A 16,979-nucleotide genomic window follows, 5' to 3' on the forward strand; every position below is an offset into this window, starting at 1 on the left:
GAAAATAGCGAATGGAATCTTGAATTTTTTTTACACAAAACAAACATCTCCAAACGGCCATTGTCATCTATTAACGAATTAATTTCACAACGAGACGTATTTTGGTTATATTTCAACTTAAAAACACTTCGTATAACGAAAAATAACCTTGCCCCATATAAATAAAGTATCTACAGATTCATTTACGCTAACTAGAAGCAAGAAAAGTGCTCTGAACTGAATTAAATACGGCAAAATAAACACCGCATAAATGATTTCCAAACCAAAACATTGATCGCTATGACTACAATTTATAATACAAAAGCAATATAAGAATATATAGAATATTATTGGATACAGTGAATTAAGGCATAACATTTTAAAAGATGCATATTCATTGACGTTTGTATAATACGATATGTGAATATCATCATCATCATCCAGGTGCCATATCCCCATGGACGTCGGCAATCATGGCTCACCACTCCTCTCTATTTCCGGCTCTCTGCAGCAACTGAGCTGCAGACATTCTTCCTCCACTCATTCTCACCAATCCATCCATATATTTTTGTCTAGGTCTTCCTCTCGGCCGACTTCCATTGATTTTACCAGTGAGAGAGAGATGTTCTAGTTCTTGTCTTCTCACTATGTGACCCACAAACCGCATTTGTCTACCTCTCACTGAAGCCAAAAGTTCTCTCTCAATGCCTACTCTCTCTAATACCTGCTCATTAGTTTTCCTTCTCCAAAACCACATTTCTGCAGCCTGCAACCTCTCCTCGTCTGCCTTCCTCAAGGTCCAAGTTTCACAGCCATACAACAATACAGACCAAACAAAACATTTCACAAATCTCCTCCTAAGATTCATCGATATTTTTGAGTTGGTGACTAATTTCTTTATCTTACCAAATGCATCTTTTGCCATGGATATTCTCTTCCTGATCTCTTTTTCGCATTTTCCATCACTTGTGACAGTGCATCCTAAATAATTAAAACTATCGGTTTGTTTAACTGTTTCAGCATTAATTCTTATATCTGTTCTTGGGGGGATTTCATCTTTGGAGATAACCATAACTTCTGTTTTCTTAATATTTATTGACAGACCTCTTTCTCTGCTTGACTGGTGTAAAGTATTGACTAAAGCTTGAAGTTTATCATGAGAGTCTGCAACAAGTGCTGTATCATCAGCATATCTGATATTATTAATATTGACTCCTCCAACCTTAATTCCTTCCATATCTCTGAGATCTCTCATTGTCATTTCACTATATAAATTGAAGAGATCAGGAGATAACACACAACCCTGTCTTACACCTCTCTTGATGTGCCGCGTCTGTGATTCGTCATTTTCTACTGTCACTGATGCATCTTGATTCCAATATAAATTCTTTATCAATCTTAGATCTTTCCCATCGATATTTATCTGTTCCAATATCCTTATAAGGTCTACATGTCTAACCCGATCAAAAGCCTTTTCATAGTCAACAAAACAAACATATAGATCTTTTTTCACTTCTATTGCTCTCTCCATCAACATTCTCAAAATAAAAATTGCATTTCTTGTCCCTTTATCTCTCATAAAACCACACTGTTTATTGCCAATCTCTGGGAGTATCTTATTTCTTATTCTATTCAAAACAATCCTTAATATTATTTTTGTGATCTGACTCATGATACTGATAGTCCGGTGTTTATTGCACTCAAGTGTTCCTGGTATTTTTGGCATTGTGATAAATGTTGTTTTGTACATCTGTGTTGCAGGCTCTCCATCTTCATATATTCCTTCCACTATTTCCATTAATATATCAGTGATGTATTCTCCCAGAGCTATCAACATCTCTGCTGCTATTCCATCATCACCTGTTTTTATCGCTTTTCATTTGTTTTAAAGATGCCTCTATCTCTGATCTGATTATACTTGGTCCCTCTCCGTTGTCATTGAAGTCTAGATGTTCTATTCTATCATCATCAAACAATTCTCCAATATATTCCATCCATCTTTCCAGTATTTCTTTTGACTCCATTAATATGGTTCCATCCGCTTTTTTGATACCAGTGCTGATACTTCTCTTCTTTTTAAAAGTAATTTCTTTCACCTTATCATACTTTCTCCGTTCATCCCTTTTATCCAAATCTTCTACCTCCTCACAAATCTCATCCATCCATTTCTCCTTTGCCCTTGTGCATTCCCTCTTAATAGTTCTATCCAGAGCTCTATATCTATCTTCATTTTTACCCTTCTGTTGCCTTCTTTCATCCATCATTATCAAGATATCTTCTGTCATCCATTCTCTTCGAGCTCCCCTTTCTGTTGTTTGTATTATTTCATTTCCTTCTCTTATTGCATTTTCCATATTTTGCCACTTTTGCTGAGGATGTTGGAGCACTGGGCCTTCCTCCTTACGCTGGTCATGTCTGTTTCTTACAATTATATTATATTGGTTCTTCATTTCCTCTGTTTTCAATAATTTCAGTTGCCCCTTTGATTTAGGTGTACTCTTCCTCTGATTTTTCAACTTCACCATCACTGTTGCTACAACTGGTACATGGTCACTATTACAATCGGCTCCTGGGTAGGTTTTCACTTGCTTGACAGAGTTCCTAAATCTTTTATTGATGGTTAGAAAGTCTATTTGGTTTCTAACTCTGTCACCAGGGCTTTTCCATGTCCAGAGATGTCTTGGGTGGTGCTTAAACCAGGTGTTTGATATAATCTGTTCTCTCTCTAAGCACCAGTCTACAAATCTGTTTCCTCTCTCATTTCTTCTACCTAATCCAAAGGCCCAACAATATCCGCTGTTCTTCCTTGTCCCACCTTCGCATTGAGGTCACCAATAACCATAATTACTTCATGCTCTTTGCACTGCTCTCTTGCCTGATTTAACTCTAGATAAAATTGATCAACATCCTCTTCATCATGTTCAGATGTAGGTGCACATACTTGTGAATATAGAGTACAGTATAATGTAAGCTTCGCTACCGTGTATGTATACAATGTACCATAGTGTTGGCTAAGCTAATTGTTATTCAATTTCTCTTTGCATTGAATTATCATAAGTCACTTCGCATGAACGTCCAGAATTACCTGATATTAATAATTGCTATACCGTGTATGTATAGAGTATACTTTATAGTGTAGGCTAGGCTACCATATAGGTATACATGGTACCAAATACCCTAGTGTAGGCTAGGCTATGTTTGAGATACGTTTTGGTATTTCTTACATTTTTTCCAACAAACGACGGTTTTTTTTGGAACCTAACCCCATCGTAAGTAGGATAATATCTGTATAAGAAGTTTTAGCTTGTTTAAGTTTTAGCTTGTTTTGTGTCTGTTTGAACTATCAAAATAGGCAGTTCTAAGTGTTTTAGAAGGGTTCTAAGTATTTGCAGATTTTAGCTGTTCGCAGAGGGGGGGGTATGCATCCCCACGAATATGGGGTGTTAACTGTAATTTTTTCTCATTTATGTTACCTCCAAAAGTTTCATTGTTATTTTGTTTTTTCCGACTGGAAGAGAAAGAAGGAAGTTAATGCCAGAAGTCGAAGGCTATGAGTTTATATTCATAATACAAAAATACTTGAAGTTAATTCAGAATGGGTTCCCACTTCATGGGAGGCCCTAAAAGGGGAGGAACAACGCCGATACCTTTAAAAAGGCACCTACCCTGGGAGACCTGGATGAATATACACCTTACGTCCCGTCCACACAGGCAGGCTCTGCTAGGTAAACTTTTGCCTGTTTGTGGGCTAAGCTTGTCGTACATATTTGTGCTCCAGTCCAAACAACGTTGGTTGGATCGTGAACCCATGTCAGTGACTGACACAGGATTGAGTTGTACATGCAATTATTATATTAGTGTATACATATTACTTATAACAAAAATAGTATGAAATATGATTAATAAGTTAAAGAACCTCAAGTAACCATCTTCTTGTGGCCTCATAGGTCAAGTGTCAGGGAAGCTGTCTCTATATGGGCTAGTCTGGACAGATTTCTGTAGCATTACAATGATAATCATACTCACCTAATGTGTATTTATCATGAGGGGTAAAATAATGGGAAAACTAGTTTAGTTTTCCTTTTTTATTTAGTTATTCATTTGTAAAGATTTTACACGAAACTGCTCTTTATGGAAATATCTCTGTAAGTGACGTCATGTCTGTAGTGTGACATCTCTATCCGTTTAGCAGATGAATTTCCGTCAGGGAACAGCCCTGCCAGGCAAAGCCTCGATACTTTGCTAAACATTAGGGAAGCCCTATACAAAGCTTTGCTTGTGGTTTCCCCACTTCTGACGTCGCACCAGGCAAAGTTTGCAGAGCAAAGCTCGCCTCTATGGATGGGGCCTTAGCCTCGGTGCCTTAAAGGTTCATCAATCCATTGAGACTGGATCTAGCACTGGGGCAAGGTTTAACAGTAAAGTAGACCTAGCACTGGGAAAAGGTTTGACAAAAAGTTTCCCTTTGCTCAGCCATGTCAAGTACTCCAGTTTTACAGGTAGCTTTGCATACTCTCCAACTCCTACTTCCATTAGTTTTGAGAGATGGATTTTCTATAACCCTTATTATCTTAGTCATACAGTTTCTTTTTCATAAAAGACATGACAAATAAATTTTTTACCAAGAAAGAAAAAAAAAAGGCCTGACTAAAATTTGTTAGGTCAGTAGTTGAGGTGTAAGGCTTCCGGGGCACTGATGTCCTATGTCAGAGCACTGAGACATTACCTCTTAGCTGCCATCCTGTAAGCTTCCAACAGCAGCATTGGCCCAAGAACCAAGGGACCTCATACAAACTGCCTCTGATTTTTTTACTTCTTTGGTATGAAACCATACATTTTTATTAATTTATTTTTTTTTTTCTTTATTTTTCTTTTTATTTATTTATTTTTTTATTTATATTTATTGTGAATGTTTAGTGAGTTTTTAGGGTTTAGTGAATGTTTAGTGCATACTGAATATATTTTATTCCAATCATTTTCCACTGCCTTCCTTTGTGATGGAATAAGACTTAAATTAACCCTGTGGACCAATACAGAGTTGCATATGATGATGACCATGTGCTGTGCAGCTAGTAGCTATTTTCAACTGTATTCACTGTCAGAAGGTAAGGAAAGAATAACTCAATAAATAATATTTACTTTAATAAGCTATAGTCCATACAACTATGTATGTATAAAATAATTTCTCATCTGTTAAACTTATGTGCAAAGATTATGTAAAACTACCAGCTGTATAACTTCTTTACTGCTGCACATGCAATCCTACAGAGAACAGCATATTTCAGCAGCATAAATATACACCATTTTAAAATACTACTACCCTTAGACACAATCTGATTAATTATTTCAATAACTAACATCAATGAACAATTTGATAATACATCTGTTAGCAATACAATGATCTGCACATACAACGGGACATGGAAGAGCTGATGATGTATTATACCTGTAACTTCAGAAATTTGAATGTTAGAATTCTTTATACATATGAAATCAGTGCTGTTAACTCCTTATGGACAAAAAAAAAAACATTTTAGTCAGAATAAAAACTGCAGTATCTCAGATGCTAAAATAAAACAGCCTTTATCTTTACATGTAAAACTTCAGCATGGTGGCCACAAAGCTGATGTGTATGATATCACAAAATAGTAGACAAGACCACTTCTGGATGGACTTCAAAAGCTGCTAAAACACATCATTATAGTCACGGCCTAAAAATTACATTATTGCTGGAGGGATAAAGGATATACAGCTACACACCATAGGCACTCATTCAAAGGGTGGTCTTCCAAACCCAGAACATCGAGTAACAAAAATAGAGCAACATTAAGTTCCTAAGGGACGGAATGTGGAAAAACAACAATATCCAGCTGTCTCATTTTTAGAAGAACAAATAAAACCAAACTAAAGCACTTTATATCTTAAATATTCAACTCAAAAGTTATTTTTTCATGATAATTAGGATTTGTGTCTGCCTACAATGAACACTGAAAAACACAACCTTTGTAAGCTAGACTAAATGCATTAACCTTGTCCTTAGTTTTCTCTCTCTATCTTTAAAACTTTTAGGGGCTACTGTTTGGTCTTTGTTCTATAATTTATTATTTCCTCGAAAACATTTACAAAGAAAATCTATCCTGTAATGCTCAGCCTGAAATAAAAAATAGATACAATACAGAAGTTTACTCAAGAATGGAAGCCTACTGCTAGATGATGCACTACTTAGCTCCAACCTAAACTTTAAAGAATATTCATACATTAAGTGTGAAAATTGTACACTATAGTGACAACCTTGATAAGGTAATGTGTACGACCAGTAGCAACTTCTTCATGGTTAACTACACGATGTGCAAGCCAATGGGGTATAACATTGGCTCTATCTCAAAAGTATACAATGTGCACATTACTGTATATACAATCGCAAGACGGCACCGCACTTGAATGAACTCCAAGTTTAAAGCTAATTACAAAAATCTAAGTACATACCAAGATAAACATCCTCAGTTTTGGAATGTAATATGCTCAACAATCTAAATACAATAACAGTTTACACTGGCTACCAGTACCTACAGTAAATCCCTGTTCTTTCTTGTATGCATCTTCTCGGCTCAGTTGACACTTTCCCTCACCCGAGAATTATTCATATCACTCTGAGCACTTGAATAACAGCTGCTTGCCAGAGGAAGCATGCACTACAATTGTAAAACTGTTAAAACAAGGCACACAAAATTAGCTGACTCCTGAAATGATCCATGAAGGCACAAATAGTACACAGTATATTTCTCATTAAAACCCATCCACATTAGCTGCATAAGGCCATATATTAAAATATAGCCTTGACAAGGAAACTATTATGTCATGAAATCCAATAATTTCAAGATTATCAATTTACAGAAGTGTTTCCTCCAAAAAACTGTAACTTTTTCATCTCTAATACTGATAATTTCAAGATAAAAATGAGACCTTCAGGGGAAAGACAGTTGTAACTTCTGAAAAGAGTGGATGGATTACGCCATAATGGCAACAATTATGTACGAGACGGAAAATATTAAGTATCAATTCCTTGAGGAAAGGGACATCAATATATTAGTTGAACTATTTCACCTGTACTGGCAACTGACAATTTTTTAAGGCAGTTTAAAGACACCAATAGTTATATTCATTAATGCTATTCAGGCACTTTTCATTTCTATTCACATTTATTATAGGCTCTCTGAACAAGAATTCTCTCAACGGTGGGCTAGATTTATCATCTATAATTTATGTAGCATGATAATTCACCATAAGCTACATACCTAATTAAGTACAGTACTATGGTTAAAAATTTATAAAGTGAATGCTTTAAAAGTTTTCCTATAATGCTCCAAAAATGTCCCATTTCATTTCACTCATATAATACATGATATAATTATACAACTTGCAAACTAGAAAAAATCTCATGGAATAAAAAAAAATATATATATATATTAAATAGAATAATGTTAGAGATGCAAAACCCCTTCTTCTTTTGCAGACATTGCATGGGACAGAGGTGCGTCTGTGAGCGAGTCGCCAGCTGTAAGGTCCCGAATCTCATCCTGGTCATATCTGTCGTCATCTGATGCCGACTGGTGTGACTGCTGCGATCCTGATGACATGGCAGAGTTACGAGAGAAAGACCCTCTACGTGGAGTATGAGCGACTGTTCTCTGGTTGGCTGGCTTGACAGTTATGATTAAGTTGCTGCTATTTGCAACCATCATGTCTGTCACCTGCAACAAAAATCCAAATAAGGTGTTCATAATCATGTACCTTGATTTGAAGGTATGTATCAATGGTACCCTCTCACTCAACCTTTGTCTTTAAATTCATGCTTTTTCCCAACAAGGGAGGGAGCCTTGTACCTACATCTACTGGTTTTTCTGGATAATGGACCCTTGTTAGCTTAAAAGATTACAACATTTTAAAAGTAGTAATCTCTCCCTTATCTGGATTAATACTTCCACATGACAAAATAAACCACTCTGCAGGTATAAAACAGAAACTCATACCCTTACTCCCCTTACCTTCTCAATAATGCATAACTATATACATTAAATATGCTAATAAACAATCTTGCTCAGTATGCATGGAACCACAGATTATGTTGTACAGTTCTGGACTATACACAAAATAAGAACCAAACTGTGCAGTATAAATCAAAATGTATAAAAAAAAAAAATCAACATAAAAATCTCTCTCTAACCTGTGAGACATGCTTAAACTGCTTGCGTAGCACAGACTTGAAAAAATCGCTTTATTAAAGAATAACCAAGACAGCGTAAGAGAAAGACGACAACACACAGTGAGATACATGTACATATACATATGCACACATAAATGTATGTATACAAATGCTGATTTTATATGGAACAAGGAGCTCCCATTTAGTACTGCATTCTAGTACTACCATTTTAAAAATCTAATAAACATTTAATTCAAATATATGTGTACATGTACAAGACCTTTTAATATACTACACCAATCTTTATCTTTTGACACAAAAATTTATGAAATCTTTACATCATCTGAAACATATTGTAAGAGCTTGCGATATTGTAAATAGTTTGAAAGTTGGGTAGATATGTAATGTACTATATTTAATGTTTAACAAAATTATATTCATTACATTCCATTGCGGGATATTTATCATGTACTGTATACAGCAGGAAGTTCATACTCTGAATAGGAGAGAGAGAGAGAGAGAGAGAGAGAGAGAGAGAGAGAGAGAGAGAGAGAGAGAGAGAGAGAGAGAGAGAGAGAGAGAGAGAGAGAGAGAGAGTTGCAAAACTGCAACTGCTATTACCTTTGAAAAGTTTGTATTTCGCATTTATTTGAGTCAATTGATTACAAGCTATGAAGCCTGCAGAGAGTAAACTCCTAAACTTAACCCCTTGTGGACAGGTAACATACATATATGTTTACATATAGCTTTCACTCCATACAACTTGCACGTATTTTGCGGGAAAAGTGCTCAGATCACTTCCATGGGCTATAAATGAATCATGGCAACTCTTACCCAAACTCTAATAGCTAGTCAATACAGCAGAGAGGGATCAGTTTGCCTTCAGATGTCATAGGGAAATGTCCAAAATTCCCATCCAATGACATCTCGTAAATATTTTACAATATACTCACAATTTGTTACTGCTTTTAGTTCTTATCTGTTATGATACTTTGTGAGCTGTAATTATAATTTTACAAAATAAGATAAGAAAAAATATTAGAAAAACCAGTTATAACTGGGTAAAATTGGCATATTTTCATGACTGTCTTTTGGAAAAGAGGCCGCGCAACGGGTTGGAAATATTAACTTTCAACTTCCCCTGGAAGGTACAGACAATTCTAAAAAATTGTCTGTACCTTCCATGTGCATATGCATATCTTCCTCTTTCCATGGATGAGTTTTTTTTTTAAATTAGTCATCCTTAAATTTAGCCCAGTGTAAGGGTGTGTTTAATACATATTTGGCCCGGATTGTGAGGGTTAAAAATGAAACCACATATTATAATATATACCTCTCCTAAGATATGTATTTATGATAGGTTCCCTTTCCTACATGATAGTACTTTTTAAAAAAATGTATGAATTTAATAAATAATGGATTGTCAGCCTCGAATCTGATATTGATCCCACGGACTCATCTAACTGTACGTTCTTTTTCAGAGTGAAGGACAGACAGAGCCCTTCCCTGACATCCAACATTAATTATAAATACTCCTGTCCCAGATGTAGCTTGGGAACCTATGCTGGATGCACGAAGAGGCTTCTCAAGGTTTGCCTCTATTCTGAGCAAGGTGTTAGCTTTAGGACAGGTTGCAGAATATCCAATCCTGAATTATCCAATGTTCGTAACCATTCACAAATTTGTGGTACCCACTTGGATATAAGTGATTTTAAAATTATTGGATCAGCCCATAAGGATGAGGAGCTGATGGTGGTGGAGTCTCTTTTGATAAAAACAAATGTACCTACTCTTGCAGGATGTTAGGCTTGACCTTGTTCCTGACATCACTTTAAGATGGCTGCTGTGTAAAGGAGTGGTATGGCTCCTAAATCAGCACACTTTCTCACCCATTTTACACTCCCTTATCCTATCTGGTACTGCTGAGAGTTCTCTGGTGCTTTTTAGACCTACTGACGGAGTGTCACATGACCTGCAGCATCTGCCATCTTGTGAGACGCTGCCCTGAGGACAATGGCTGCCCAGCTCAAGACTAAGAGAGAAAGCTAATGGCTTACTTATTGGCAGACTCTCCTAACAGCAGATGTACTTGTCTCCTGCTCTTACTATAGAAGGATGTGCCCATGCCACAAGAATTCTACCACTGGCCCCAAATTAATGTGGTACATCACAAGGATATCCTGAAGCAAGTCTAACCAGTGCACAGGGCTTACAGCAACCTTATTTCCTTCATCTTAATTCCTTATTCCTTCCTTTTATCCAGAAACCTTTTCCCCAAGTCCTTACCATGATTATTCACTTGCCCCCTCTCTCCTACGACAGCCCAAGTCCCACCTTGGACCCCATACAAACTCTTCTATGTCGAAGCCATCCATTGTTTGCATGTATGGTTTAATTCCAATTTAGGAGAACCGTGTCTTTACTGGCTGTGCCATCCATGCGCATCTTGTTAGTTAGGGAAAACTTAATAGCTCAGTTGCATGGTGTTAGGGCTTCATTCCACATCTGTTCTATACTTAATTCAATGCCTCTCTCTTTCAGAGGGATGCTTTATCATGTGTGGCTCAGGAACTTAGCTAGCAAGTCGTTAACCAATCTTCTCCCACGTAGGGAACCAGAAAGAAATTTTCCTTCTCTATGGCACTGCTGCAGATTTATTCTTACAATAATTCAATGTTTATTTACTGGGGTTGTTTGTAACTATTTCGTGAACTTTCGTTTGTTATTATTTGTTATTAAACTGACAAGTGTTCACTAGTGTAATTATGTCTTGAAGTAGAGTAATCTGACTTAATATTTGATCGTGATACTGATCATTAAACAAAACCCTGTTAATAGTTTTATTCCTGCAAAAGAAAAAATGTAGCACAATGAAAACAAAACCAAAGAAGAGTTCAGCAAAAGTACATCTGCACTACACTTGCAGAGCCAGGTCCTTTACAAGGTAGACAAACCCACAATATGAGAATGAGAGAGAGAGAGAGAGAGAGAGTTACTATAGGTTAGTTGTCATGGAAACAAAAAGCCAAGTTATGAGGTTAGCCAGGCAAGTATTGGTCATGTTTGTGTCATCATCCTCTGTATCTAATGAGCATACCAAATCAATCTGAAAAATATGAAGTATTATTTTTTATTTTCATGGACTTAGACATACTGGTAAGTGACCAAGATTGAGGAGTTGCAGTGAAAATTTAGTTTTTCATTTTGAGAGGTTATGGTTTTTCTCAAAGATTTAACTTTATTGTGAGAAGTTTTCTATATTTTTTTTATTTTCTATTTTTTAATATATTTGAAGCTTCAATATAATCCCGGTCTTGGTCTGGGCTAACTTTACACAGTGCTGGAGTAGCCCAAATCATTTGTTTCCAAGGAAATACAAACCATTGCCTTTTATATAGGAGTATCCTTCAGAAGAAGCTGGAGTTGGTAGTTAAAAACTTGATAATGTGTTAGTTAATTGTGGAGATGGAAGTTGGGTCAAGGAGTGTCCCTCACTCACCAACCGTCTCACGTGATCCTTTCTTTCGGCAACTGCATGGCACATACGTGCTGTGCTTGAATGTCCTTGCTTAGTTGAGAACTTTGGTAAGTAGTTCCTCATTGCACTTTGTGTGTTTGTTCTTTGCTTTTGTTGCTGCCTTGCTGTTTTTTCAATATAATTTTACTCCTACTAAAGGATTCAGAGCTGATGAAACACGTTTTTTTGGCAACACCTTTTTAACAAAGCATCGGATAAAGATGAAAGTTGGCAAGTGTATATTTTATAACCATACCTAATTTTTGCATGTATTATTTAGTACCTACATTCAGAAGTTCTGGTACTTATCAGAGTAAAAGTGTGTTTCCTATGCCAGAGCCATCAAAATCGCAGGTAAGGGTTTTGGATGCAATGGTGACATTAACCTATGAAGTCATGAGACTCCACCCACAGTGAAGAGAAGTTTGCATGAGGAAAATGTCCCTTCACTGTGGCTCTGCCCACTTGCCGATGACATATTCACTAACTGATAATCGTACCCAAGGCCAAGAGAGACAAGGTCTACCCAACTGGGGAGAGTCGCCTCCCACCTGGGGTAACTACGTAGGCGATGACGCATCTTAGAGGTGCCTGCTCATTACGGCAATTCACTTGCTGATGCAATAAGGAGGTAGATACAGCTCCACCTACATGGGGGATTTGGGGGTAAGTCAGCTAAGCTTCTCTTTCTTTGGCCTTGTTAGTACCCACCCTAGGCTTCAGCGATATCAATGGCGGCGAACAGAATTTGTCATCGTCCCCTTGATTGCATTATCATTCTCAATTTTATTATTATTATTTTGTGGAGGTTTCATTGCAACTTCCACAGCAGCTGTTGGGAGAAAGTTCTTGGCTTGGAATTCTTCCATTTTCTTGATATTCTTATTGTTTCTACTTAACAAACAATTCAGTGTACGTAATTCATAATGAACCAGCCTATAGCTCATTTGCTAGATCTACACCTATTCAGGGCGGGAATACAAAAAGACAATCCGTTTTGTTTCAACTCAGCTTTCGACACTGTAGCCTTCTATTTGCAGCAAGTCAAGAGCGGTCATTAGAAGAAGAATTCATATGAAAAGCAATGATACCTCATTTCCCTCAATTGTTAGAGGTGTAAGGGTCAATGCCATTGTTTTATTTCAGTAAATGTAACCCACTGCTATTTTTCTTGTTTTTTATTTACATCATGCAGTACCCTAAACAGTGCTTGTGTCCTCGCTGCTATGGTACGAGTCGAGATTTTGAGGGCAAGCTATTATTTACCTACTTAATATCAATCAAATGTACCACGATTTACATTGATATGAATGGAAATGTAAATATATTGAAATCAGTTTGAATGAGGAACATTTTGTTATAATCATTGCGCTTTAACCCTTAATCGCTGAGTGTCTATTTACAAAAGTGTCTCCCGTATGCCGGGGGGTTTGAGAGTTAGCACCGAGCGGAAAGAAAGTTTTTCTCAAAAAATCACAGCATGCTTAGTTTTCAAGATTATGAGTTCATTTTTGGCTCCTTTTTTTGTCATTGCCTGAAGTTTACTATGCAACCATCAGAAATGAAAAAAAATATCATTATCATAAATAAATATTGGAATATATGATAGCGCAAAGAAAAATTCATACATAATTGTATACAAATCGCGCTGTAAGCAAAACGGTTAAAGCTAACGAGTTATTTTTTTTTTTTTTGTATTGTACACTAAATTGCGATGATTTTGGTATAAAACAAATTGTGAAACAATCAAAGCAACACAGAGAAAATATTATCACAAAATGATGCATGAATTCGTAATGCGCGGACGTAAAAAAAGATTTTTTTTCAAAAATTCACCATAAATCGATATATTGTGGTAGAGACTTCCCGTTTGTTGGAAAATGAAGGTAAATGACTGAATATTACTACAATGTAAGAGTTTTAGCTTACAATTGCAGTTTTCGACCATTTTGGTCGAGTTAAAGTTGACCTAAGGTCGAATTTTTCTATTTATCAAGATTTATATGAAAATATTTCAAAACTGATAAAAGCTACAACCATGAGTTATTTTTTGTTGTATTCTACATGAAATTGCACACATTTTCATATATAAAAATTTATGTAACGGCTAATAGAAAACGGTGTAAAAATTACGACAAAGTGACAAAAGAATTTCTGAGATGTTCAGCAGAGTTAGAGCGAGGACATAAGGAAAAAGTTTTTTCAAAAATTCACCATAAATCGAAATATTGTGCTAGAGACTTCTAGTTTGTTGCAAAATGAAGGTAAATGATTGAATATTACTAGAATGTAAGAGTTTTAGCTTACCATTGCATTTTTCAACCATTTCGGTCCAGTCAAAGTTGACCATAGGTTTAAATTTTGGCACTTTTCGTGATTTATATGAAAATATTTCAAAACTGATAAAAGCTACAACCATGAGTTATTTTTATTTTTTTGTATTCTACATGAAATTGCACACATTTTCATATATAAAACTTTATGTAACCGCTAATAGAAAACGGTGCAAAAATTACAACAACGTGACTAAAGAATCTATGAGATGTTCGGCAGAGTTAGCGCGCGTGGACGTAAGGAAAAGTTTTTTCAAATATTCACCATAAATCGAAATATTGTGCTAGAGACTTCCAGTTTGTTGCAAAATGACGGTAAATGATTGAATATTACTAGAATGTAAGAGTTTTAGCTTACAATTGCATTTTTTGACCATTTAGGTTGAGTCAAAGCCATACAGCACAGCGCTCATAAGATGGATCACCTTGGGTGCTGGGTCCCTCTCCAGCATCCAAGTCTAAAACGCATCTCACACGCTCACTACTGACAGGCAATACGCCTTTCAGAGTACTGATGACGTTGGGACATCTCTGCGTACGTCCTATTGCGTCACAAACACGCTAACACTTGCACAAGTTCGGCAAAACACAAACGTCAAGAAATCGCTCTCTGACGATGCGTCGCTGATGCTTTCTAGTGGGAGAAGAAAGAAATTCGCGCATGCGCAGCTATGTCACGCTTGTAAACAAAACAACAGCCTAATCCGTGAACTCCCAAAATTCCTCAAGGTGCGATTTAAAATTTTTTGCAAACTAGGCCCGTAAGTATTTTTCCACGAATATTTAAAAAAGCTTTTTGAAGTCGACGTATTTTACGTCTACTCGGCACCCGACAGACAATTTTTGTCGACGTAAAATACATCCAGTCGGCGTTAAAGGGTTAATAAATATATTTTAGATGTAAAGATAAATCGTTTAACACTGTATTTACAAAATCTCTTCATCGTCACTGTCGAGGAAGACGTCATCATCCCCGTCCTCATCATCGCTAGCGATGTCAGTGATGACTGGTTCCATGCTCTCATAGATATTGTCCGACTTCCAGTACTCATCCTCAAAGTGAGGAGATTGTCTAACAGCTCCTGCCCAAACTTCTGGGGTGGCCAAGTAACTATTACTCACTACAGAAATAATTACCAATTCACGCTATAGTAAATTTTTCCACGAGTCTTCTCGCTTGTATACAAAGCGGCGAGCCGTAGCACAAAAGTGGTCTTGCAACCACAGGGACAACTCCATATCCTGCTGGCCATTATCGAATTTGTTGAAGACTAGACTGTGTAAGCATCAGTGACTTACTGCCTACCTGGTGGATAGGCGGAGCCTCACAACGTCATATTATGTTTACGTCACGAATGGTTTTAGGATCCTTGTCAGTGATTTTCTCAGTTCTGGCATCAGCGACTTCATTTTACTCTATAAAATATCAAAACTATCGAACTTAGGTACTAAATAATACTTGCAAAAATTAGGTAGAGTTATAAAATATACACTTGCCAACTTTCACCTTTATCTGATGCTTTGATAAAAAGGTGTTGCCGAAAAACCGTGTTTCATCAGCTCTGAATCCCTTAGTAGGCATTATAAAGGAATTAATTTTCAGGTATGTATAAAGGCAAATTAATTGACTTCAAGTCCTTAATAACATTTTGTTTCTTTTCATTATGAATAAATTTTCAACTTACAGTACTGCAGTTTAAGTTAACAATGAAAAACATGTACATTCACCCAAATAACTGCAACACTTCCAGTAAATTTGTTCATCTGCCAATTATTTCATCTTTTGAAATATGTTTGGAAATGCATTTTTCTCTTTAAAATATCATTATCAATTATACGGATAGCTTTTAAGTGCTAAGCTACATTACAGACAAGGGATGAATTTAGCTTGTCTAATTAACCAATAGTGTTCAAACTACAGTGAATAGGATAAATGTCAAATATTGTAAGAATCCCTCAAAATGTGACATAAACATGCAATTTGGAATAATTTTAGTTTAAAACATGATCTTTAAGATAGGCACAATTGCCAACATGAAAACTGAAAATGGAGGCCATCACAACCTCTCTTATCAACAGTCTGCCACACCGAACCATAGCTAACTTAGCATAACGAGGCATATATGCGTTCAGACACAAATGCACCCATACTCAACATTCGTAGAATAGGAACATCAATTTATTATAAAAAAAATACAAGTTATTATATAAATGTTTATGAATTCACAATTAAAAATAACATAAATAATCAAAATGAACTTCTGTTGCTTCAGAGTCTTTCAAGGCTGTTTATTTTATTTTTATGAATGACTGATTGATTATGAAATTTAGGTCTTAAAGACCATGCGTCAGAACCCATCAAGATTATTCAGCGCCATAATGAAGGCGAAATATATAAATTAATGATATGATTGATAATGAATATGTGAATGACGACATGCTAGTAAAATTCAGTGTCAAAATATAAACGTAAAAAATGAAGAATGATATTGGACCAAACCAAATATATATATATTAAACTCTTATATTCAAAATATATACTTAGCATATAAAATATGACTAAAATCTTTATTAAATATACCAAGATCATATCTCATTAACCCTTAAACGCCGAGCTTCTATTTACAAAAACGTCTCCCGTATGCCGGCGGCGTTCGGTGAGTTAGCGCTGAAAAAAGTTTTTTCAAAAAATCACAGCACGTTTAGTTTTTAAGATTAAGAGTTCATTTTTGGCTCTTTTTTTTTTTGTCATTGCCTGAAGTTTAGAATGCAACCATCAGAAATGAAAAAAAATAAAATTATCATATATAAATATTGGAATATATGACAGGGAAAAAAAAAAACTTATATAATTGTATACAAATCGCTGTAAGCACAACGGTTAAAGCTAATGAGTTAATTTTTTTAGTTGTATTGTACACTAAATTGCGATGATTTTGGTAGATAA

General features: G+C 36.0%; 1 protein-coding gene across 2 annotated transcripts in view; it reads right to left on the reverse strand.

The window, feature by feature from the left end:
• Window positions 1-5,104: 5,104 nt before the first annotated feature.
• The window catches only part of par-6 (partitioning defective protein 6), a 76,087-nt gene continuing 64,212 nt past the window's right edge, over window positions 5,105-16,979 (reverse strand). For both annotated transcript variants that reach the window (XM_067107011.1, XM_067107010.1), the window contains exon 5: window positions 5,105-7,730. In XM_067107011.1, coding sequence (XP_066963112.1) covers window positions 7,461-7,730 — 270 coding nt within the window. In that variant the 3' untranslated portion in view covers window positions 5,105-7,460. The remainder of the gene's footprint in view (window positions 7,731-16,979) is intronic.

Source organism: Macrobrachium rosenbergii, chromosome 7 (assembly GCF_040412425.1).
Source record: "Macrobrachium rosenbergii isolate ZJJX-2024 chromosome 7, ASM4041242v1, whole genome shotgun sequence".
Taxonomy (NCBI): domain Eukaryota; kingdom Metazoa; phylum Arthropoda; class Malacostraca; order Decapoda; family Palaemonidae; genus Macrobrachium; species Macrobrachium rosenbergii.